Below are 25,788 nucleotides of genomic sequence, written 5' to 3'. Positions count from 1 at the left end.
TTTTTATTTTTGGATTTCCCAATTTTATTGAAGCAGTCTAAAGTTCTTTAATTCTCCACTAGATGTCCTCAATTTTCCACCTGCTCCTTCTTTTTCTAGGTATTCGTTCTCATCTGCCGAATATTTTTTAGGAAAGGAAACAAATTTAATCTAAACAAAAAACAGGGGGAAACTTAAGCAGCTTCTAATCTCATCAAATATAATTGCTGTCAAGAACTCTAGTTTTAAAACCAGCATTTACTGTGGTTTTGTAATAGTACACTTTATGTACTGCGATTTTTTGGACCTGCAGCTCTTCAACTGTCCACCAGATGTCCTCATCTAACCAACCTGCTCTTATGTCTTTCACATCCGCTGCTTTTTGCAGGACATTTCCAATGAAGGAAATAATTCAAAGACCTACTGTAATCCTATATGACAAAAAACAAATGGAAAAAAAGACGGAAACCTTATCAACTACTAATCTAAACAAACAGGTCTTTCTCTGACAAGAACTCTGTGATTTCAAAACCAGACATTTTATTAAATAGGATTAAGACGCAGTTCTTCAATTCTCCACTAGTTGTCTTTATTTCATTGCTCTGCATCCATATCCGCTGTTTGAGGACATTTTCAATTTTAATGAGTTTTTTTGGGTGAGTCTCTCTTTCATCCATGTCATAAAATTATGTAAACATTAAAAAAGAAAAGGCCAAGTTGATGTTTAAAATGCAATACAGTGATAATTATAGTAAGAAAAAAAAATCTGTACCCCAAAACTAGTCTAACGTGTTTCTCACTGAAATGTCAATTTCTGACAAATTACTTGAAAAAGAATTTGTTCAGCTCTTCTGTTTTATGCGGTCCTCTATTTTGTCTTCTCACAAAGTGGCGTAATAAAGCCCACATCAATAGCCCCCTCTGCGAGCAGAGAAATACTGGAAGTGGAAACTAATCTGGATTTATCCAGATTTTCCTCTCGTAGAAAAACCGGTGGCTGCTGTAATCGGTGCTGCAGCATCTCACCCGCCGACCCACACTTTGGTTCAACTTTTTACTTAATATATACAAGCTAATACTTATGACGGTCTTCATAAATGACCATTAAGGTTTGGAGTTAGCTCACAGATATGGATGACTGATCGCTTTCTTGTATCCTGTGCTGCCGTGAAGGGACTTGATAAAGAAACTTGTAAGTATTTCTTAGATAAAAAATTTAAAAAAATACTCTGATGCATTCTGCCTTCGCCATATTATCAAAAAGTCCTCAGGACTCTTTGTTTTGGTATGTACACCTGTCTTCATTTGAACAAAATCTATAAGGACTTCTGAGAAGGTGTTTGATGACATCAATAATTTCTTTTTTTCTTGGGTGCCAAATATTTTTTTTTCAATTCCAGTGGAGAAAAACTTGTAATATTTTTTACTCAATTATTAGAATATCATGTAAAACCTAGAAATAAACAACAAAAAAAGAATATGTACTCTACAAATTTTAGTTTATTTATGTTTGTTGGATGATTTCCAGCTTCAGTGTGACTTGGAATGTCTGATTTTTGATTTGCGTAAAGGATGTGACAGTTACAGCCCATGTCTTGAATACATCCTCGTGTTGTGGTTCTCTAGATAAAAATCATACCTTGCAAATTTCCCCCAAACTCTTGAACACGTTTTCCTACTTTCTAATGTCTTGTCAAATGTATTGTTGCTTCTGCAACAGTTTCTCCTACAACTCAACTTTCCTTAAATACGCTTGGTTCCTGGACTCTGTCAACAAGTAGCTTCTTTACCTGTGATCTTTTCTGGATTCATCATAACATTGCTGTAACATAAAATGACATTTCTGTACAAAAAATAACTTCTTCTGCAAGTCTTTTAGAATATGTCTCCAACAACATGATAAATTAAAAAATTGAACTGGCTTTATAGAGTTGTTACTCTGCTGAAAGCCCAGTCTCACCTCTTTGAGTATCTAGCAGTTTTCCTTCCCTGAATACCTCAGTATTTAGCTCTAGGCGCTTTTCTGTCTCTTTTATTCTTTTATTTCAGAAGCTTACAGGCTTAAAATACTCCTTTTACTTGCTTCTCTTTATTTTCTGTAAGCATTCAGTATACATTTTTTAGGGGAGTAAATGTGTAGCTACAGGTATTTCAGAATTCTCCTCAGAACGTTTTCAGATGTAATTTAGTTGCTCACCACAACTGGTTTATGGCATTTATAATGACGTGTAACAAAAACTTGCTCATATATTTTACTGCTTCTTTATTTTGTGCTGCCGACTTAAATATTTTCTTTTCTTTCAGATGAAAACAACTAGCTGAAGGGTTGTTCGGAAAAGTGAAGCTTTAAAAACAGTGGCTGCTGAAGATGGGTCGGAAACTGGATCTGACGGGCCTTACAGACAACGAGGCGGAGCATGTGCTTCAGGTGGTGCAAAGAGATATGAGGCTGCGCAAGAAGGAAGAGGAACGACTCAGGTCAGTGCTCGTCTCAGTATTGATTCTGTCAGAAGGTGGAGTGGCAAGTCTATGTTTCTGCACTCATTAGTAGGTTTTCACTTTTGAACCATCCTAAGATCAATAAAGTTATTTATGCAATGAGTTTCAGTCCAACACAATAGATCATGTCAATGTCATGTTAAACCTAAACATTCTCAGATTTTTTTCTTACATTTTGATTGAATATTTTTAGTTTGTGGTCAAGGAGAGACATATGCATCCTGTGAGTGGAAAGTTTGTGCTTCATTCAGTTTGTCTTGAAAGTCAAAACTTGGATCTGGACCAAAACATTGGGATTTGCAGAAACATGTTTCACGGAAAAAGACCATCAGCAACATCTAATGATCGCTCTGAGGTTTAATACCTCTGGGTTTGCCAATCAGATATTAGCTCATATAGTACCATAATGACACTATTTGCAATAGAAGCCAAAATAATTTATAATATCCATTGTATGAGTTTAAATAGGACAGACTCTCTAACTCCAGGTATTTTGAAGCAAGAAGGCATTTGAAAGTTTTACCACAGAACCTTTTGAGCATTGGCTTGCAGATAAATATTTTATTCCTGAGTTTAGTCAGTGTTTTATACACGTAGAGTTCTTACTGTTTTTTTAAGTGTGGACTTCAAAACTGACTTTGGACATTCTAATTTTGGTGTTTAATTTGATTTTAGCAAACAAAAAGTGTGTGAAAGAAAGTTATTGTCATTTGTACAAATGATCTTATAGTATAATTCACTTAGAATGGTGCCAAAAAGAAGTACTAGTTGTTAATGCTGATTTGTGGTGTCATGAGTCTTTCATCAGCATTTTCTTTATTACCTAAACAACTCAAAAAATGTTGTTACATTCAGATAGATTTTGAACTTTCAGCTTCCAAATAAAGGGAAAACATATTAAACAAACGTTTGAGCTGCAGATCAGTTTGGATTCAAAGCCTGATAGACTTTGGTGGAGCTTTCCTTCGCTTTGTTTTTGTTCCATGCTGTGTTCTAAAAGCAGGGACAGGAAGTGAAAGACCTTCCTGTTGTATCCAGAGCTGTTTCCTCAAAGTAACCACAGAGACAAAAAAACAAAATTTTACTCACAAAATTCAGCTGTATTTTGCAGGGATTAGACATCATTTTTACCATAGTGGAAAATAGTTTGTTCTGTGAAACAAAGCATAGACTTTGACAATTATACAAACATTCTTGTTACTGTTATATGTAGTTTATTTTGATAACACAACGTAATGTATGTTGTGCTCAAAGAGGTAGTCCAATTAAAAGCCAGTGGAAAAATAAGATAAGCCTAATGGTTGTTATTTCCATCACATTTCAACAGCCAAAAGCCTTCAATGGAAATTTTCCTTTATAGCTTTAAACAATTATTGTTTCTTTTGGCTCTTTATATGAACTCCTGTCTCACAAGTTGGAAACAATTATACAAAAGATTTAGGTTTTATGCAACTGCAGCAAATGTTTAGCAAAGGCCTTCAGAGTCTGGGTGTTTTATACTGGTAGATTTTATTGGTGATTTTGTGAAGACACAAATAAATAAAGATATGTTTCTGGTTCTTGTATATGTTTAACCTCATCTGTGATGGGAGGTCCAGTACTTTTCCAAAGATTTGTTTCTTCTGACTTGGCTCCCTTTGAAGTGACAGTTCTTATAGGACCCAAACGATTCTTCACTGAGTAATACTGAGGCTTTTCTATATTAGCCCAGTTTTGTAATAATAAATGTGTTAGCTTTTTGTAGCTTTCATAAAATAACATTTGTAAAATTTCTTTTTTGTTCTTGTTCATTTTCTTTACAACAAACACATACTCCCTATGTTTAGTATTTTAATATTTTTTAATATCTGAACATAGAGTTTCAGATTCGTTGTTGACCTTTCTGTGTAACACATAATTCTCTTCTTTGGATGTGATCACTGTTTGGACTAATTGTGTATGAAATATGTCAGTTTTTGATTCTTGATCAAATCAAAATAATGTTAACTGACCTCTTATGATACAAATTATTTACAGGAGTTACAATATCTCAAACCTGCAGTTACTCTCGTACAGACAGTGGTTTCAATGCAATCCTTTAAGTTTTCCCAGTTATTTTTAACGTATTTATTCCTTCAGATGTTTTGTTCCTCATGCGTTGACTTTTTTTGACTGCATTGCATATATGTTATCCTTTAAAAACCTCTATTTGCTCTGTTTGCAGCTGGATTTAGATGCAGGCAACACTGTCTGGCACAGATTGTTTTGAATCCCTTTACACAAATAATTATAATCCTTTCCATGGGTTCAGTTGACATCTCTTAGTTTACTGTCTGCCATGTCTAACTGTTTGCTTAAGTAGTTTTTTGCCATTATAATGCCATACTTGTACAATTGTACAAGTACAAGACTTATATTTGAGATATTTTGTACCCAAAGACTCCACATGCTGAGACAAAGTCATTATTTGTTGAACTACTGGCAACAAAGTAGTTCAACAGCTAATCTTGTTGTTATTACCAGCCATGATCAGACATGCTGATCGTTGAGTTGCTTAACTGCTTTAAGTAATTGACACAACTTTATTTTATTGTGAAATGTGCTCGTTTGTAAATTATGTTGTTTGTAATTTTGTCACTTTTTCAGACTTTACTTTGTAAATTGTAAACAGGAGATCTTTCCATATTTTTGTCTTCTCACTGAGAAGTTGTTTAATACTAGCTTTCTCCTCAGAGTGAAGCTCATTGATAGAAAATAGATAAACACATATTTGATCCAACATTGTTTTTGATATAAATTAATTATCACCATAGACAGTTATGGAGTGAGTACAGCTGCTCGACTCTGCCCCCTGTTGCTTATAAGCGGCAAAGCAGGGGGCTTTTTTCATAACACAAAGCATTTAAAACTATAAAACTCTTGTCCTCAGCAAGCAAATCTATAAAAAAAAATTTAAACTCAGACTCACTTTTTCTCTGTGTTCACTCATGAAAACAGATTTGTTAAATGACTTATGGTTGGGATATATCATGTCTCTTCTTGCCTGTTTTCCTACATCCTATACACTTGAAAATCTGTTTGATGTCAGCGTGTGAAAACAGAGCTTTACAGCATGTTCTGTTTATGATTTACCATTCAGATGTGTGATTGTTGCTGCTTTCTGTATTGCGATTTCCTTCATCGCTCCCCGTGCTTGTTACTTCTCTGTATCGCTGCAAACATCTCCGTCTTTCTTGCCTGACTGTGCCTGAGAGCGTGATGTCTGAGGGTTATTTTTATCAAGTATTAGGCTTCAGTAATAGACAGGCTGCTGCAACCGTTCCTGTGAGAGCCAGGCGTCTGAGGACAACATTAAAATTTTATAGTGTTATGGAGGTTATAAGTTTATGCTACGGGAATTTCTTTTCTTGATTATAAGAGGGTTGCATTGCTTTGTAAAGATCCCTGATCCCTGATTCCAGTAGTTCCCTACTTGTAGTAACAAAGAACAGAAAGTCCTCCTTATAACCATCTTTTTTGAGCTTTAACTGTTCTATCTGTTTTCTCTTAAACTCCTGACAAACATTTCTTTTAAAAACAAGAAATAGATTTTTCAAAAATTGTAAAGTTTAATGAGTTTAAATTTTAAAAAGCTAGCTATAATCAACACATTGACTTGTTGTTTTTTTATTCTCCCCTCATCTTGTCAGAGTTCATCAGTATTCAGCTGTAATCAACTGTACATGATTCAGTCATGGTCGGTGCTCCTGCTGTTCTAATTTCTTTGACACCCTTCCCTCTGGTGCGACTTGCACCAGTTTGTCGCTTTCTGCAATTATCTCTCAGGCTCATCTTGTTAATAATTGCATGAGCTCAAAGTCTTGGTTGGGTACCTTTGCTGCTATTTGAACATTTTTGTTTAATATTTCTACCTCTTTGCTGGAATAAATAACTGTCAAAATCATATAGTGAATGCATATTTTTTTTCACATTGCAAATCTTTAGTACTTGATCACAGAAAGTGGTTATAATGCACATAGTTTATATACTTAAAGTAAATAAAATGTTAAATAGTTTTTAAGTTACCGATAGTTGAAGAGTTTTGTCTTTCATTTATTTCAGGGTATCAAAGGAAAGGGGGTTGAATATTTACATGTCACGCTTTCCATACTTTCATTGGTAAAAAGAAGAAAAAATTGTATCAATTCCCTTTTATTTCACAGCTCTGTGCTTCTTTTTGTTGTTCTATCCACTAAACACACTAAAGTATTTGTATTTAATGCAACCACACTACTTACATAATATGTGGACATTAATAAAAAAAATTTTTTAAATATTCCTATTCTACTGTTTTTGTAATTGTGTTGTGAGAGTGAATGCTAAATGTTTGGAGTCTGGCATCTATGAGAAACAGAAACTATACAGAAACAACATTTCATCTTAGCACACTGTTTAAAATTCACATACAGCTTTTAAAAATGATGACTAATGAGCTGGTGGAAAACTCAAATACTCATCCTTATTTTCTTTTTCGCTAGCATGTGACTCACACTAAAAGCTGACTTAATCGTCACTTATGTAAAGAAAAAACTCATACTGTTTACCGAACAGACTGGCATTTATTTGATCTGTTTCATTTCCGTTGTTTAAAAACCGAGGGTCAGTTTGGGGTTAAGTGTATAATCACTCCATTAGTGTCTTATCCACCAAAACAAACTCATCCTGCACTCACACAAGCAAACGTCTATGTACCCAACTATATAGCTTTTTTCCTCTCTCTTTCTGCCTTTAACCATCCTCTCTCTCTACCTCTCCTCCATCCCCTCCTCCCCACAGTGAACTGAAGCAGGAGCTGGATGAGGAGGGCAGTCGCTGCCTCTTGTTGTCGCGGCAAGCTTGCTTCAACCAGCGCTGCTGCATCCGCTGTTGCTCTCCCTTCACCTTCCTTCTCAACCCCAAGCGCCAGTGCCGCGATTGCCGCTACAACGTCTGCAAGGCCTGCCGGGTCTACAGCAAGCGGGACAAAGCCTGGCTCTGCTCCGCCTGCCAAAAGAGCAGGTAAGGTCAGTGTGTGTGTGTTACACAAGGAGGTTGAATTAGATATGAGGTCATGACAGTGATGTCAAAAGTTATCAGGGATGATTTAGGTCTAAAATGACGTATGTCAGCAAAATTTCCAAAAGGGTTGCATCTGAAAACAAACTGAACGCGAACACAGGGTAAAGTTGTTACCCAATAATCACAAGAGTCTACAGACTTTCCCTTTTTTAAAATATGGTAATGAAATGTTTAGCAAACAATGTCTGGTGATTGTTCTTTGTTTTTGTGGGGTGTAATAAATGTTAGGAATGGTCACAAGAGGCCAGAGTAGCCATAAAATATACTCAGGTAAGAGTAGCATTCGGTCAATATGTCTTCACTCACATTTAAATAACAGTAGAAGTATTTGGTAAAAAGGATACTCAATACTAAAAGGATTGAGTATTTGTTTGATAAAAAACATCTGATTTCATTTGCAAAGAAATGTGATCAAAAAGACAAGAACATAAAATTTGAAAGGTATTTTAAAGAATAAAATAAAAAAATCTGTAAAATGAAATAACATCACTACAAAATAACAAATTTAGGTAGAATAAACAAACAATTCTTTTTGGTAAATTAGTACTTTCAGTAAGTAATGCATCTGTTACAACAATGCAAAGTATTTCCATTGACGAGATATACCGTTTACTGCATTATCACTTTACGTCCAAATGGCTGATCAGACAGAAAATAACATTAGAACAATGAAGCGTGTGTAGATACATACAGTACTTCTCAATTAAAAATGTCTTAATTTGTTTGTATATATGCGCATTGATTGTCCTTTTTTGGATAGAAAGCCTGATAAAGAAAAGTATATGACTTGCAGCTGTTGAACATTAAATTGTTGTTTGTCTTTAAGGTTGCTGAAGACGCAGTCACTCGAATGGTTCTACACAAATGTGAAGAAACGCTTTAAAAGGTTTGGCAGTGCGAAAGTGTTGAAGACCCTCTATAGGAAACACCTGGCTGAGCACAGCGCTCTTTCCGAGCTTACTGGTAAGTTTATTCACTGAATAGAAACCTTTTCACATATTTTCTGCAGGTTCTAAACTATCTATAAGCTATCTTATATAGCGTTTAATTTGCTTTATATACAGTTAAGAAAATAGAAATTAGGATTAAAATTTTTGCTTTCAGCTCTTTTAACTCCTATATAACATTTTGCCTAAAATCTGACTTCAAAATGGTCTGAATATAAGCATGAGTCCAAATTAAGACACATTAACGGATCACAGATGGAATTTACCTTTTTTCTTTTTTTACAAAAAATAATTTCTGTTATAAGTTTTAACTATATTTGGATTTTACCGCATGTCAGTCATTTCATTTCATCTCTAAAAATATTACATTGCTCTGATTTATTTCTAATGCGCCAGTATTTACAGGCTGCTTGAAGAACTGCAAGTTTAGTTTTAAGTTTTGTTTGTAACTTTAAACAAAAATTCTATACCAGTGACATCAACTTCCATCCAAATCAGAAAAGAGGTTTCATTAAAAGCTAACAGGCTCGGACAATCACATTAACAAAAGAGTATAACAAGAAATAAAAATATGTGCAGTTGCTGCAACTTATCCAAAAGTATATATTAAAAATGTATTTAACAAAAGATATAACAAAATCGGATAAATTTCAGTTTGATCTGCCCTATGTTTCATTAATTAAATGAATGTTATTTCTAATAAAAAAATATATAATTATGTAGTGTTTAATTTCTACAGTTAATGATCTATGAGGTGTATTTCTTTACTCTAATATGAGTAAAGAATGAGTAAAGAGAAGGTAGTACTCAGTAACTCATGACAACATAGAGCAACAGGGACTTTACCAAATGTTTCTCCAAAAATAATGATGAGAGGAGAACTGAGCATTTTGTAAACTCAAAAATCAGATTTATTTTTCAGTCAGTGAATGCACCACTCTTAGCCACCAGATTATACGAACAGCAACACTTTCCATTGTTGACTTTGTGCGTAAGGGAAGAAGACGCAGTGTTTCAGTAACTAAGGTGTTTAAGATTAGGTGAAAGAAAGAAAACATTCTGATTTTGGAAATGCTGACAATCTTTAAACTCCAAATTTAGGTTAAGGATCAGTCTTCTGTGGCGATTAGATGGTTTCTGCTGTTTTAGTAATTGTTATTTGCTTCTGATTTGTGCATCTCAGCAGAATGGAGTAACTTATTTGGGTTACAAATAAAATACAAATAAAATCTTGAAATGAGCATTAAATAAACATCTAATTGTATTAATTTTAAACCAGGCTAAAAGTGATACAAGTGAAGCATATTTCAAACAATCAAGAACTGAATATTAGATGTTGAAAAGCTGAGTGAGTGAAGAGTCATAAAACATATTTCTTGATGGAAATGTGAAGGTCATTTAAATTTTATGGTGGAGCCATTGGAAAAAAAATTAAAGATTTGACTTTACAATTATTTCTTCTTTATTTACTTCCATTGCATACAGATTTTTTTTTATTCTTCACCTTTTAATGCCATCTAATAAAGAATTATCGTTTCACTTGCTGGGTGTTTATGCCTATTTTGTCCCATCAGTGACGGTGATGAAAAGGGGCTTTGGTTTCTTATGTAATGAAACAAATTCAGTCAACCTCCAGGGAAATGTTTTCAGTCAAAACCAGCTGTGGCTGATTGAGGAGCTTTGCAGGAGGCAGCCATGCTGAAAAGAAATTTATTATACTGTACACTGTTTCCTCTAACAGCATCTGTTCCAGCATGTAGATCTAGTCAGGGGCAAAGCCGTAGCACATCTCAGCTCCATTAGGCCCCCAGACTCTGATCTGATTGAACTAGCAGAGGAATGTAGAGCATTATGTGTGTTTTTGTGGAGGAGAGGTCGCTGGCAGCACACGATGCAGAGCTGTGGATCCTGTGGGAGGATGACCGATGTGGGCTGACATCACGCCACCCCTCCTCTGCCGTTTGCAGCCCATGCTCTGTAACACACGGGGTCATGCATTTTCATTTGTTTATTACTGACCTGTGCTGAAAACAGTTTCCTCCCCTGTAAAATGTGAGCAGCATATTATGACTCAGAAAGAAGTAGATTGATGCTCCCGGTGCTTTGCATAAGAACAATCGGAGCTGGATGAACGGCATCAGCAACGGTCAAGTTGACATTTAGAAACTGAGCAATCCTGAGTCTTGTGTAACATTTGTAACAATGACATGTTTCTCCAGAAAACTAAACTCACTGAATCAGGGCTGCCTACAGACATCTCCCTCTGAAAACTACAGCAAAGCAGCCTCGCAAATACAGCATACACTGTAAGAAAATGCAATTTACATTTCACTACATGTTGTACTTCTTTATTAACATTTTATCATAGATCGACTCAAGTTAAACAGCATGTTCCCACAAAATAAAATCATGTATCATTTATATGTTTCAAAGGAAATGCAACTTTTAGGAAACGTTTTATTTTTCAAAAACATTAGCCCAACGATAAGCTTTCCCAGTACACATACATTTAATTTATTACTGAGCTTATGCTACTGCAACAAAAGGTACATTTAGTTTAAGCCTTTTTAATAAATCTTCACTAGGGCCACAGTATATGTGGCTGGCATTTTAAAACAGAACCTGAAAAAAACAGACTTCGGTTGCATAAACTGTTTTTGGGGTTGCAGTCACTTTCAGCTGCTGCTTTGCTCATAGGTCTGCTCTAACTCTGTGTTCTGGGACCGAATGAGGTCATAATCTTTAAATTACACAACTTAACAAACAAAAACCTACTTGCACAACTAAAATACAAATATAAATCCTTCGTTTTACTTGATTCCATAGAAGAGAGATTATGGAGCAGGAAGTAGGAACTTTGGTTAAGATTTTGTAATTTTCCTAAAACATTAAAACTTAACATTACTTTGTCGGATTTGCCGTTTTAAAATGATTGGAAGGGACTCTGTCCGCCGCATTGTACTTTCAGACAGGAGTCCGCTGCAGACAGCTCAAGTCTTCCTGTAATACCTCACACGAGGCCCATCTAATGCACTTATGTAACCACAAACGGTTGCATTGTTGCAGGAATATTTGCATGACGTGAAAAAGAGCTCAGAAAAGGAAATACGAAATTGTGAATTAACTCTGTTATCAAATAATTCTCTACTGCAACCATTTACAGTTCAGTTGAAGTGATTTTCCTTATTATATTATTTGTTGTTTTGTTTTGTAAAGTTTGTGTAAACATAAGAAACTTGCCTGTGACTTTAAAGTAAAACATTAAAGTAGGAAAGCTGAGGGACTTAAATGTTTTTGTTGTTTTTTTTTACTTCAATTTGTCATACTACAACTCCAAACATCATATTTTATTGAGATTGCATGTCATAGTGGTAATAAGATGGAAATGCAATTACATGTTTTTAATTTGTTTGGTATTTTTCACTTTCACTATCTTAACATGAAAATTGATTGGCTTTTCGTTTGGGGTTTGTTCTTAACCAGCTTTATTGAAACAGACATGTTTGCTCTTTTCCAGCTCAATCAGACTGACTGAACAGTAACCCAGAACATCAGTTTTCATGTCTTGCCAACAGTTTTGGAACTGGTTTGTTCTGGGTGATGTATTGCGTTAGCTTTCAAAAACACTGTGAGTTAGTGTGGATATCAGTTAAATTTTGATCTCATCTGACCAGGGAACGTTTTCCACAGGACTCCTTCTGACTGTGTTTCAATAGTGACTTTCTTCTTACATTAAAATTGTGCATAACATAAAACCTCAATAAAATACAGTGAAGTGTGTGGTTGTTATGTGACAAAACGTGAAAATGCAATGAACAACTCACACAGTCAGTGATGAGGAATGTAACCTGGGATACACACGTTCAGACACATGTGGACAAACATGTTATTATAACCTGTGATATGTCATGCTATCTGAATGACATGAATGAAAACCAGGATTTATCCATTTTTATGTCTTTAATCCTTAATCTTATTTAAAGGTTTAGTGTGATGTGGTTTCAGGTTAAATCCCTGCCTGCAGTCTGTCTGTTCACACACTTGACTATCAACATCTGTGTGTGTCTGCAGACGGCAGCGCCTGCGATGAGAGCATCTGCAATGAGGGCAGTGTCTGTGGGAGCGACTCAACTTTCTACAGGCAAACTGAAGGTTTGAAGCCAAAATAAGTTGATAAATCTCGACTCATGCTTGTTGATAGCATAGGGCTGATTTTAGAAATAATTGGTTAAAGTTGATTTTCATTTACAGCTGCATTCATGAAGAAAATGCCATGGTTGGACAAGACAAAGGGCATTTCTATCGTGTTTATCGTGTTCTATTGAGAAAGAAGATGGACTAAAAAGTTTCTATTTGACTCAGTGAGAAAATCAAGATTTATTTTAATAGCAACAGAAAAGTCAGAATGACAGACAGATGTTTGATTAGTTTTCTTTCCACTTTCAGTTGTTCAACGTGTTATAGTTGGTGTGAAAAATCAGAAAATTAGCTTTTATAGTTATCAGCAGTTTATATTTTTCAAAGAATAAATCAGTACAATCAGAATAACTAACTTTATTAGTTAAGGTAGACTTCACCTTACACAGTAAGGAGTACAAGTTTGAACAATTGAGCATTTAATTAAGAAGTGTTATATCAGCTGTTTAGTCTTACAGTTTATAACAGAGTTATGTTTCTTTTGGGGCAGCGTGGTTATGGGGGGTATTACTTAAGAGCTTCAAGTTTTGGAAAGGCTTTCTTTTTTATTACAGCAAAGAAATAACACAGGAATGAAATGGTTCTGATGGTTTGTCTTAGAATCTGTGCAGCATCACAAACAGATGCGTTGCTCCGTATATTCTTCTGCTTTGTCCTCACTTTCCCCCACTCTGCAAGTTCACTGCACTAACAGGAGGAGCGCTTGCAAACATAAATGTAACATCGTTACCTGACGGCTATGCCTCTGTTTTCACAGCCGCAGGAATGAGGAAGTGAATATGAAGTTGACATGCACTGGATACGTTTTACACATACCTAACAGAGATATAAGCTGTTGGCGGCTTTTGTTTCATTCATGTTTGAAGGCTCGTGCTTCTGTGTTTGTGTTCAGAGCACAGCGTGGCAGAGACGCTCAGTGTGGCCCTGCGGGTTGCAGAGGAGGCCATAGACGAAGCCATTTCTAAGGCTGAGTTTGGCACCTCGACTCAGGTTATTCACATTTTCTCCTATATGATCTGTTTTAGGATAGAATCTTAAAAACCGTTTAGGACCGTTTCATATGATGTCTGTGTTTTCAAAAATATCACTATGTAATGCACATTAGTGTCATAATTTAATCTGACATTGCATCTGCTTGCTGTTGGAGTCTGTTTGGATCAGATTAACTGAAACAATCAGGACTTAGACTGCTAAATGTAAAACTACAGTACTAACAGTATCAGAATTTGTGCCATAAGAGTTGCTTTTACTTCATTTTAGAAGACTACTCTTAACAAGGCATCCAAAATGACACAGTACCTTTCAAAAGTATCCATCCTCTGTAAAAGCTTTCAAATTTAGTCAGAATTCAACCACAAATTTTGATGAGTGTTATTGGGATTTTATGTGATAAGAACAGTCAAAGAAAGTTTAATGCAGTTTTTGAACCTAAAACTCTTTGATGGAAAACAGGATACAGGAGCTGAATGTGTCAGACTAGATAACACCTCACACTGGTCATTGTAGAATGTTTTGAAAATATTTCAACATTTAATCTTCTTATAAATACTTATTGTATTACATTGTTCAGACTATCTCTAGGTTTAATCCTTAAGCGCGTCTCTTGTTAAGCGTCCCTCATCTAATCTGTGTTGGAATCCCAAAGCTTCTGAGTTCAGCACAGAAAATATGTTCAGCTTATAAATTTAGGGAGGTAACCAGCTTTCTTTATGCTAATGTTGGGCTCTAAAGCTTTCTTTATGATGTCTGTGTTTTCTCAGGAGAGCCAGAATGAAGCACTTTATTTACGGGAGCACAGAGGAGAGCTCGTTGAGGAACTGGCCCAAACCATTGTGCAAAAAGTAAAAGGAGCTTGAATCAGATGGTTTATAGCATCTAAAAAAGTTTATTTATCCTCTGTCTAGTAAGCTTATGAAAACTTAAATAAAAAGCAGCACAGAAAGGTCACATTTTTACCCCATTAACATAATGAAAATGCACAACTCATTTGCTGTTCCTCCTGCAGTCAGAGCTGTTTGCGAACAGCTAATCTTGTTTTCTTTGTGTGTAAGATCATTAGCAGGAAAAATGCCTTGGCTGAGATGAGGGCAGAATACGCCCATGGCTGGGTTTCTGAACAAAACACTGACCCTCATCATCGTCATTCTGCCTGCGATCAGCCCTCTGGATCCCTGAAACAACAAGTAGATCTCTGGGTAAAGAACTTGTGTTGTGGAAATTAATGTAACATTATTCTTTAGTGTATTTCTATACTAGATATTGTATATATTGTTAGTTAACTTAAGGGCCTGAAGTGCAGGATGTACATAGCAGTCATAGGTACCTACACAATATGGCAAGTGCAGCTGCTACTCCTCTGTTGTTAAAGTGGGGAAGAAAACTCATGATACTTCTAAAGTCTTGGTTGATCTGTGTTTTACTTCTTTTTTTCAACTAAACAGATGCAAAAAAATAAACTTAGACTTAGACTTAGACTGACTTTATTGTCATTTTGCATGCACAGGGTGTATACAGAACGAAATTTCGTTGCATACGGCTCAGGACAATGTTTTGAGCTTTCAATGTTGTGAGGTTACTCCAGAATAAAAATAAAATACAGTATAAAATATGAATATAAATATAAATATAAAATATAAAGTGCAGGACTGACAGTAAAAAGGAAGTTACTTAGCTCTGTACATGTGCAAGGTATAAAGTGGAGACCAGATTTTAAGTGCAGTCCAGTTAAGAGTTCAGCAGTCTGAAGTTTTTATTATTTTCTAACAAAACCCAACTCTAAACTTGTTAAATTGATCAATTAGGTGTCTGTTCCAACAAGGGTAGTCAGATTAAAAAATAATCTGACCTTAAAAAATACTAACCGTTAAACAGGTTTTAAAAAATAATTTTCATTAAGCTTTGCTTTTAGTCGAATATAATATTCTGATCTTAGCTGTCGTATTTTTATTTATTGCAAGGAGAAGAATAATCATAATTAACAGAAATAAAGGATGCAAAACATCTGTCTTTGTGTAAATAATATGCATACATAATGTGCTTCACTTAGTAAATTGGGCTACTAAAATAAATAATAATGTAATTTATTGAATATGATTTTAATGTCTTTGCTAACTAAGTCACACATATCAAAATGGACATATCTGGGTTCCTGATTATCCATATTTTTTTAAGTATGCTGGGTGTTGGTTTACTAACTAAAGGAAAAAAAAAGTGTATTTTTCTACAATTAGCCCTTGTGGGTCTGTTAACTCACACTGACCTCTGCTGGTGAAATAAGCTCTAAATTAACAAGTTACAACAAAAGAGAAAGACAAACAGAACTGTGTTTTTCGGTGTCGTCTATCTCTTCTCAGAGATCACATTCAGCCCTCACGCTGTTGGATAACAACCAACCAGCTCTAAAACCAGACGTCCCCAAGGCCTTGAAGAAAGACGGCGGTGCGTCGGCCATGACAGCATGGAAGAGTGTGGATCGACTTGACAACTCTGGTAAGAGGCGACTTATACAAGCAAACAGCGTTGAAATGCGGCAACAGTTCATTTTTTTGACTCTATTGAGGATATCAAACTTTTAAAAGATTAAAATAATAATTTAATGTTTAGTGTAAATACTTGTCAGGTGTAAAACTAATGAAAATGAAAACAAATTTTCTGTTTTCAGAATTTATTCTGTATATTGTTGTTTAAAAGATCCATCCATCCGTCCGTCCGTCCATCCATCCTCAAACTTTGTACTATGTAGATATAGCAGTCATGAACTGTTAACTTTAATTATAATTTTTTTTTGTAAAAACAAAAGCATTATTTGTACCCAAGAAGTTGCAAAGATTTCCTGACAGAAGAATATTTACATCTTTACAGCCTAAGAACAGCTGAAACATCAATTTGAGTCTGACTTAATATTGCATCTTGACATGAATAATGCTGGGTGGATGTGTCTCTATTTGTCTTGCATGTTTCTTGCTTGTCTCAATGCAAATGTATGTCTTCAGTTCTAAAGAGCCCGGATGGGAACTGGATCGCCCTGCAGACCACCCAGCTGTCCCGGCCTGGCCTCCTCACTAAGAGGAAGAGTCTGGTCTACAGTGCCTTGGAGAGGGAGTCCGGAGTGGTCTCTGCCTATGAAGGCCTGGGCTCTGACAGTGAAAGCAAATCAGAGCCAGACAGCAGCTGGGGTGCTGCTCTGCAGGAGATCCACAAGAAGATGACGAACCAGGATGATTTTGGTGACAACATCATGACTCTAACAGGCCGCCAGGGGAACAAAGATGATCCACTTTCAGACTCTGAGGGGAACTTGAAGCACAGCAAGCCTCTGATAGCCCTCCTAAAGCGGAAGATGCCTGCGGAGTTCAGGAAACCTTCATCCCGGAGAACCAGCATCATAGATGTAGACTTTAACTTTAAGGGAGCAGAGAGGGAGAAGGATGAGCTCAAGCTGCCTGATGAGCAAGAGGAGGGAAAAATCAGGAAATCAAGGAAAAAGAGGAGGAGTAAAAAAGAGCCAGCAGCGTCTACTCCACCATCGGTAAGAAGGAAAAGAAGCTCAACACTAAACAAATGAGACGACTAATCACTTAAGCTGCTAAATGATCCCATAAAATTATTTCACTAACTTAGTTTGACTCAACTCATCAAAAACAACAACAAAAAGTCGCATATCTTGAGATTACACAAGAGTTAAGAATTATTAAAATATGTTGGAGTGTGGTATTTTCTCTGTTAAATAAATGAGGAAACCACAATCTGCAGGGACAAATTTAAAAAGTCTTAAAGGCAAGATCAGGACTTTCTAGTATCATGCATTCCTGGTACACACCTCCTTGTATTCACTGGAATTTAATGTCATCAACCAACACAAAGTATATGAGCTTTTACAAAAAAAAAAACTACAAAAAAACAGGAAATGTATGGCTTGCATTTGTGTTAATCCTCCTTTACTTTGATTGTCCTAAATAAAGTCCAGTGAAGCCAATCATCTTTAAATGTCATGAAATTATGAAAGGTTTGTTAGAGACCATTAGTGAAAAACAGCATCATGAGAACCAAGGAACACAGCAGACAGATCAGATAAAGTTATGGAAAAGCTTAAAGCACTTACAGTAGTTGGTTGCTCTACTTTGTGTTGGTCTATCATATAAAATTCCAGTAAAATCTGTAGAAGTTTGTGGCTGTAACATAACAAAATCTATTATTTTTAAATTGTGTTTTTAACTTTTGAACCTTACACATTTTCAGGATTTAAACAATAAGGAACCATTTTATTCACAACCCTCTGATGCTGCAACTCCCCACACCTCTGCAGCCACAACCCCTGAGCCCTTTGACCCCAGCAGTGATGCTGTCAATCACACCGTCAACGACTTCACTTCAAAACTGAATCCATGCCCAGGCACAGTTTATGAATTTTGCCCCCGAGAAGAAGAACGAGATGAAGAGAAATATGAAAATAATGATGGACAGCAGGGAGAAAGGAGACAAAGAAGTGGGTCTGAGGCTGACGTTAACTTGGAGGAAGGCGAAAGAACAGGTGAAGAGAAAGAAAAAGATGATGGGTTGCAACATAGATTATGCAGTCTTGTTTCCCAAGCCAACCTTACGTACTTGTCCTCGACTGAAGATGAGTCAGATGGAGTGGGACAAAGCGAGGGGGAATGGGACATGGATGCAGACATGAATAAAGGGGATGAAGAGCAGATGCAGATAGAGAGACTAACCTACAGGCTCTGTCAGCTGAAAAAACAAGTCAGAGCAACTCAGTTCTCATCCACTGAGGACGAGCTGGACAGAATGGGCCTCGAAATGGAGAACATGGAGCATGAGGTTGGAAAAGATGAAGATCTGGCTGTTAGATTATGCAGATTAGCTAACGAAGTCAACGCCAGCCAGTACTCTTCCACTGAGGACGAGCTGGATAAGGCCGGAAGAGGAGAGGACGGGGCGGATGAGAAGGAGCTGTGGAGTGTGCAGCCGGGAAGGACTCAGCTGCGGGATTTGGCCAGTTTAGTCAGCGCCTCCCAGTTTTCTTCTACCGAGGATGAGCTGGACAGACTGGGAAATAATGAAGGAAAACAGGAGCAGGAGGAAAATGGGGGCAGCAGGGATATGAGGGAGCTGTGGAAGGGAGAGGAATCAATTGGAGACATAGACATGGAGATGTTTAATTTGACAGATGAAACTGAAGAAAGGGAGCAAGAGAGGGGTGAGAGAGGAAAGTGTCAGAGAAAGGTTGAAGATGATGCAACCGGCGTACAGAAAGACAAGCGAGTAGCAGAGGAAGGAACAATGGGAATGAGGCAATTATATGACAAATACATGGAACTCTTTAAAGAGCCATCTGAAAGGAAAGAGATCACATTGAAAGCAGAAATGAAGACAGAGTTGCTACAGGAAGCAAAAGCTGAAGAAGAGACAGAGTCACCTTCAAAGGGGACAGATGAAAAGGTTGAACAAGAGTTTCTAAAAGGAAACAAACAGAGTGAGAGAAAGTTCGAGACAGACTCAAAGAGTGACGAAGATGAAGCAGAATTTGACAGAATAATCAGCAGCATGCTGATGATGACTCTGGAGGACATGCAGGGAGAAATGATGGACAAAGCTGGACAAACCGAACAGAGAAAACCGGAGAGCGGCGACGTCGAGGGAGAGACCGGATTGAGCGAGAGGAAGGATGCCACAGAGGAAACACATGAGAGATCAGAGTCAGTGATAACAATATGCATTAGTGAGGAAACCAACGGGGAGATATCTGACAAAAAACAGAAAGGAAACAGTACAGGTAGAGATGGAAATATTTATGAAGAAAACCGTAGGGATACGACAACCATCACAGAACTCCAAATAAGTGAAACCAAACTGACAAGTCCAAAAAGTGAAGAGAAAAGTGAGAACCAGGATGGACGAAGAAGAAACACAGCCGAGTCGGAAGCAGCTGAGATGCACAGAGATAAAACAAACTGTGAGCAGAAAGACGGAGACGGACAAGTCAAGGATGAGCAGAAACCTGAAAACATGGAACAGTGCAGCTCCTGCACTCATCTGGGGGAGTTCCTCTCCCCAGAGGAGATTCACAATGTGAGTACAAAAGCTGTTTCAAGCATTTTCTTCTCTATAAAAGCAGCTTTCACAAATAAAATAATGCATTTTACGATGCAGAAATTTTGCAATATTCTCTTTGTTTATAAAGGTTTTAATGTCAGTTCCTGGCTTAGGAGAAAATTAATCAATCAGTTGAATGTCTGATTTTTTCTATTTTCCTCTACTGAGGAAAACATTTCATTAACTTCTACTTAATATGTTTAATAAAAGATCTTTAACTTTCATCGCAGCATCTCACCAGCTGATCCATCCAGATTTTGAATTGATGACCGAGTTGCTCTTACTGCTGTTCCTCTGCTTTAAAATAAGCCAGAATTATTTTACAGTAATTTGAATGATGCTCAGCAGAGGTTTTATATGCTTACTAATAACCTCACACTTTCTTTTCAATTCAACTAACTTCTTTTTCTTCTTCCCTCTTTATGTTCTGTCTTATCATGTCTGTGCCTTTGCTTTACCTTAACTGTAGGGTAGTGACATGGAGCTTTTCAAAACTATAGAGCTAATGTCATCTGTGCTGGAGCAGGTGAGAGTTGTTTAAGTATAACCCGAACCCGTAGGATATTAAAATCTGAACGTATTATAAAGGTAGAATATTCACTTTCCTCTAAAATATGTATTTCTTATTTTCGATAAAAACATTTTAGCTTATTGTAACTTGAAGCTTTTTATTCCTCCTTGCCACCGTCTTGCACAAATCAAGGTTTGTTTATTATAATAGGTTCAAAATTTTTGTTTGTGTTTTTGTTGCAAATCAATAGAGATTTGACCTTCTTGTGACGTATTACCGATTTGTTATCTACTGCAAAGATTAGAGGCCCAAAATCATTGTGAATTAATTTGTACTTAGCAAAGATTATGTTTAAACAGTCGCGTATTTCACACTTTCTCACAACAGATTAATTTCTGACTCTCCAAAAACTAGCATGATGAATGCATTCGAGAGAAGTAAAGTTGCACAAATCAGAATTAGCATTTTAATTACTTACAACCTTTGATACAACTTTAACCTTTCTATGCCAATTTTGGACAATTGTAATCTGGCAAAAATGTTTTGCCTTCTTGCTGTGAGCAACCACTGTATTATAAAGAGCAAAACTGACATTGCACCATGCAAGAGAGAAATAATACAAATTTATGACTGAGTTAGTATTTTATTCTGACTATAGAATTTTAATTCAGAAATTAGCAGTAATCTTTACTAAGAAAGGGATTTCTGTGTGAATTCACTCTGAACGTTGAAAAAGTATTGATATGTGCTGTGATGTTTAATAAAATACTATTTTGATTTAGGTAGCATTCAACATCTCAGTGGTTTCTTCGGCTTTAGTTTTAACCATTGATTATTTGGTGCAACCCTGGAGAAAATGGAAAAAAAAATAATCTGTTGAGTATTTTCTTCAGTTGTAAAATTTAGACTGTTTCTCCTACATTTATGAGTTGAAATAACTTGTCTTGGTTTTTGCTCCCGTAGCGATACTCTGCAGCATCTTTACGCAGCATCACCACTGAGGTGCTGAAGGTGCTGAATGCGACCGAGGAGCTGCTCCAGGGAGTGGAGGGACAAGACGAAACCCGAGCCTCTACAATCTCACTGCCCCCAAACGCAGACCCCAAGAAGCTGGACCAACAGTTCTGGAAACTAGAGGAAAATGTAAAGTCCAGCTCATAGTTTTACCACATATCATATTTTTATACTTCCCACTTCTACAGCAGTCTGCAGCGTAACCTGGTAGTCACAAATATTGATTCAACTCACAAGTTTTAGCTAAAATTAATTATTGTGGTGAATCGGGAGCTTAAATATCTGTTTATTTAAGGCCAACAATGAAAATGACAGATATAAATTGGGCAAAAATGTCAGATATTATCCACTAAAATAAAAATTTAGAAGAAAATAAAAGGATTTACCTGGTTTATCTTTCTTCATTACTAACCAAGTGAAAGCTATGAAGTCAAACCTTAGAACTTCTTGGTAAATTAAAATGTAATAATAATAATTACACTCACTTGAAAGAAAAGTGATACATCTAAAAATAATAATTACATTATAAATATAAGATCATTCAAAATATAGAACCTACTGTGAACATATACAGTGAGGTTTTCATAGGATTCAAAAATAAAAATTTACCTCGAGAGAAACATGCAATTTTTTTTTTAATTTGTTGTACAGTTCTTTGAATTAAGTCTGAATGAAGCTCAAAACTGAAAAGTGATGTGTAAAATGTGAACTAAATATAAAATATTTGTCTTTATCCACAATTACTTGACTAACATTTTGTCAAACCAATGAAACAGTAAAGTTATAAGGTGTCTGAGTAATTTTGAAAATATAAAAATCATAAATTGGGATTTCTGTGGCTTGGTTTTGGTGCAGGTTTATGTGGCAGCTGGTTCTGTGTACAGCCTGGAGGCAGAGCTGAGCGACCTGGAGGAGTGCGCCAGGGAAATCTGCAGCTCCACATCCGATCTGGAGCTGTCTTTCCTGGAGGAGCAGGTGGCAGCAGCCGCCGCCAAGGTTCAGCAGTCCGAGCTGCAGGTGAGCTTCACAAAAATAAACGAAGGAATGCTTGGCATGTATCCTACATCCACGTAGATTATAGGACATTTATGTAAATATACATTTTAAAGTGGCTCAACGCACCTGCATCAGCAGTCATTTTGCTTGTTTATGATTTAGATATCCGACATTTCTGCAAGAATCGCTGCTCTGAAGAGTGCCGGCCTCAATGTGGACACCCAGAGTCGCTTCACGAAGACCAGGGCGGCCACAGAAAAGGTTGTTGTTGTCAGAACACAGAACAGTGCAAATACCAGAGAGGGGCGCTAAAACCGTTTTATGCTCATGTATGTTGTTGCAGTCTGTTACTCTGGACTCTTCAAGACATCTGAGAAGAAGACTACCTGCACCACCAGCGAGAGGTAACTTTGTATTTGCATTCAATCTTAGTGAATTCATCACATTGTAATTTACATTATTTCAGTTCACTGATGATGTGGGTAGTTTTAACCAAAATGAATAACTAGGTGGTGTATATGACTCATGAGTGAGAAATATCACTCAAACTTTAAGGGTTACAGAAAAAATTCAAATTTTTATTACAATAATGTGACATAATGTCTGTATCCATACTCGTAATATTTTTAAGCTTCAGAGCATTGTTGGTGTGCAGAAATTACACCAACAACTGTATTCTTTGGAATAATGTTGTCTAAAGAGAACCAAGAACAAACTATTTGAACTAATTAAAAATTTGGCTCGCATTTGCAATTTGCAAAATTTTTTTGAAAGTTTCGCAAGTGTTAAAATAATTCTAATCTTTGTTAGTCATCGATTTAATTTGACTGTTATGCAAGGAAAATAGTAATAAAAAATCGTTCTAAATATTGTTTCGGTTCTGGATTTGGGTCTCACTAAAAATATCTGCACACAATATAGAATGTAATTTAATCACTTTATTTTATTTGCAGGAAAAAACAGTGCTACAGTGTTTTGGTACTTGTGAAACATTTATATATGAAGCCCCAGATTTTCCTGTTTCACTGAAATTAGACTAACTTGTGTCTCATCATTCCTCTGAATTCAGATTGTTTTGTCTCTTCCTCATTTTAGAAGACAAGGAAGCCTAAAGTATCCAGTCTCTGCATGACTTCTTAGACAGCAGTGCCTTCATCCCATCATCCAACAGACCAGTCTGAAATGATACAGTACATTCAAACACCAGCTGCCTTAAACTCCTCAAGCAATGTGAAACACTATTATGGACACATATTCTGTGTTTACATCAAGCTTTGTACATTAAATTGTCTGAGAATGTAAGATTTACACAGATGTAAAACAATGTATTGATGATTTTGTTTGGAGCAGTGTGTGCACGAGCAGAAAGCAGCCATCATTGTATAAAAGTCAGATGCATGAGCCACTTGCATTAGCCCAAGCTGATTAAATAGTGACTAATGAAATTGGCCAATCAGAAGACAGATTGCTTTGTCAGCTATTAATTAGATGGCAGAAAAAGTGTTGGAGTGACCCAGGTTGTCTTCAGCTACTTGGAGCACAGAATAATGCAGTGCTGCCCCTCCCTTACCTGTTGCTGCACACTGATGTGTGTTTTCCCCATGTTTACAAAAAGAATAACAATTCTGCTGTGATTAAATATTTCCTGTCACAACAATCTTAGACATTTTGAGTGCAGAAAGTGAGTTCCACCCATATTGTTTTTGTAAAAAAACACTATTTTTGAACAAAAGCTGGCTGGGAAATGGTTTAAAATGAAAGAAATCACATTTTTCTCTTAAGTGTTTAAATCATAAAAGTTAAGATTTACCTAAGATTTAACTATCGGCCCTCCTGCGATCTTAGCATGATTGGACAGCGGGGAAGCAGGGAAGCTGTACCATCAGACCGTCAATTTCCGAAACCACACAAAAAAAGCCTTGTAAAAGCGCACACAGGGTCAGTGCAACCCCGCCATACACAGAGTCTAAATGACTCCATCTATTAAGACAGAGGGAGGAGGCCCCGGGGAAGACCCAGGACACGCTGGAGGGACTATGTCTCTCGGCTGGCCTGGGAACGCCTCGGGATTCCCCCGGAGGAGCTAGAAGAAGTGGCTGGGGAGAGGGAAGTCTGGGCCTCCCTTCTGAAGCTGCTACCCCCGCGACCCGACCTCGGATAAGCGGAAGAAGATGGATGGATGGATGGATGGATGGTTAAACATTTTGGGCAAAAATGTATGCCCATTCCATGATCACTGCATACTGTCTTACCAAGAAAAATATAGTGAATTATAGATGTTTATATTTCATACATGCACAGCAGATAAAATAATTGCATTTTCAGGTCAAATATTTTGAGAAATCTTTAGACACCAACCTATCCAATGAAAGGAAGAGCACAAAGACAATCAAGAAAATAAGCACACGGATATGTAAAATATCTTTGTTTCAGCACCATAAAAACTGTTTTTTAAATCTGTTGCTCACAGATATCCTATTATGATACTTCATATATATATAATGTGAAATCAATAAAGGCTAACCGTAGAAGCAGATACTAAACAAAACTGTAATACTCAAGAAATAAACAGTATGCGAACAATTATAAATTACACAAACAGAAAAGCAAGTGTAGCATGTTATACAACCTGTAAAACGCTTACATTTGAAATTAAAATAATTGTATGTAATCTTTAAGTATTATTCCCCTGTTGTGTATGTTATAGTGTAAATTTTGTACAGCATTGTAATCAGTAAATGTTTTCTGTCTTTTAAGCTCAAAAAATAAAATAAAATTGAAAAGCTTCACACACCTGCTGCCATCTGGGAATGCTGTACTCCGACGTAAACAGGGCTGAAAGGAACATTGCCCGTCAGAGGTGGGTGGGTGTCATGGGAAGGAATGTTGTCTGTGTTTTTGAGATCAGGAAGTGACACTCAAACATGACATTCCTCTCTGTGAAGTAGGTGCAAAAGGAAAATAAAGGGCATCTTTGAGGGAAGAGCTTTTAGCAGGATCACTTCCTGCTCTCTGGACTGAAAGCGATAGAAGGATAAAACCAAGAGCTTCTTCCTTTTACATAAGACAGTTCAGCTCACCAAGCCAATGCACTGTTGAAATATCCTCACTGAGGTTTCGTGTTTTGTTTCTGCTCTTTGTTCCTAAAGTGAACTCGTCTGTTATCCGTAAGACAAAACAGATGTTACACATAGAACCAGCTCTGCCCTGAAGCCCAAAAAGACTTACAGCTTTGGTCAGGAGCTTTCTGAGGCAAGAAAGCATTCTCTTTGATCGGGAACTATAAACCCTTCTCTCTGCTCGCTCTCTCTTCTGTCTGAAATGACAAAAGATTGTTTGAGGTCGATGATGACAGAACCTTCTTTATCGTGACCGGGAGTTTCTACTTCAGCATAGGATGGCCGACAGGAGCCCCGTCTGAACTTCAGGATTGGCCAGTGGGTTGGACGTCTCTGTGGAGGATTTAAAATG

The 25,788-nt window shown here is 36.7% G+C and overlaps 1 protein-coding gene across 3 annotated transcripts; it reads left to right on the top strand.

Moving 5' to 3' along the window:
* The first annotated feature begins 952 nt into the window (after window positions 1–952).
* Window positions 953–24,388, top strand: LOC102217815 (rab effector MyRIP-like). 3 transcript variants are annotated; one of them, XM_023334743.1, is made up of 17 exons: window positions 954–1,171; window positions 2,284–2,457; window positions 7,273–7,494; window positions 8,381–8,517; window positions 12,573–12,653; window positions 13,591–13,688; window positions 14,459–14,539; window positions 14,750–14,893; window positions 16,052–16,187; window positions 16,691–17,226; window positions 17,937–19,772; window positions 20,266–20,322; window positions 21,271–21,450; window positions 22,177–22,338; window positions 22,480–22,578; window positions 22,661–22,721; window positions 23,413–24,388. In XM_023334743.1, the coding sequence occupies exons 2-17, from the start codon at window positions 2,348–2,350 to the stop codon at window positions 23,427–23,429; spliced, it is 3,957 nt and encodes a 1,318-aa protein (XP_023190511.1). In that variant the 5' UTR covers window positions 954–1,171; window positions 2,284–2,347; the 3' UTR covers window positions 23,430–24,388. The 3 variants fall into 3 exon arrangements, with proteins under 3 accessions (XP_023190513.1, XP_023190511.1, XP_023190512.1); XM_023334744.1 differs by lacking the exon at window positions 20,266–20,322; XM_023334745.1 differs by lacking the exons at window positions 22,177–22,338; window positions 22,480–22,578; window positions 22,661–22,721; window positions 23,413–24,388 and having other exon boundaries at window positions 953–1,171; window positions 20,266–21,362.
* Window positions 24,389–25,788: the final 1,400 nt, after the last annotated feature.

This window comes from Xiphophorus maculatus, chromosome 6, assembly GCF_002775205.1.
Source record: "Xiphophorus maculatus strain JP 163 A chromosome 6, X_maculatus-5.0-male, whole genome shotgun sequence".
NCBI classification, from domain to species: domain Eukaryota; kingdom Metazoa; phylum Chordata; class Actinopteri; order Cyprinodontiformes; family Poeciliidae; genus Xiphophorus; species Xiphophorus maculatus.
The sequence above is the reverse complement of the archived record's forward strand: the minus strand, read 5'-3'. Positions and strand labels throughout refer to the sequence as shown.

What these genes read in the sequence shown, in the direction of transcription:
- LOC102217815 (XM_023334743.1), top strand. Translation starts at nt 2,348, where the DNA reads ATGGGTCGGAAACTGGATCTGACGGGCCTTACAGACAACGAGGCGGAG. An exon ending in TTTCTACAGGCAAACTGAAG is followed by an intron (nt 12,654 to 13,590) that starts GTTTGAAGCCAA and finishes GTTTGTGTTCAG; the next exon opens with AGCACAGCGTGGCAGAGACG. An exon ending in CAGCGTCTACTCCACCATCG is followed by an intron (nt 17,227 to 17,936) that starts GTAAGAAGGAAA and finishes ACACATTTTCAG; the next exon opens with GATTTAAACAATAAGGAACC.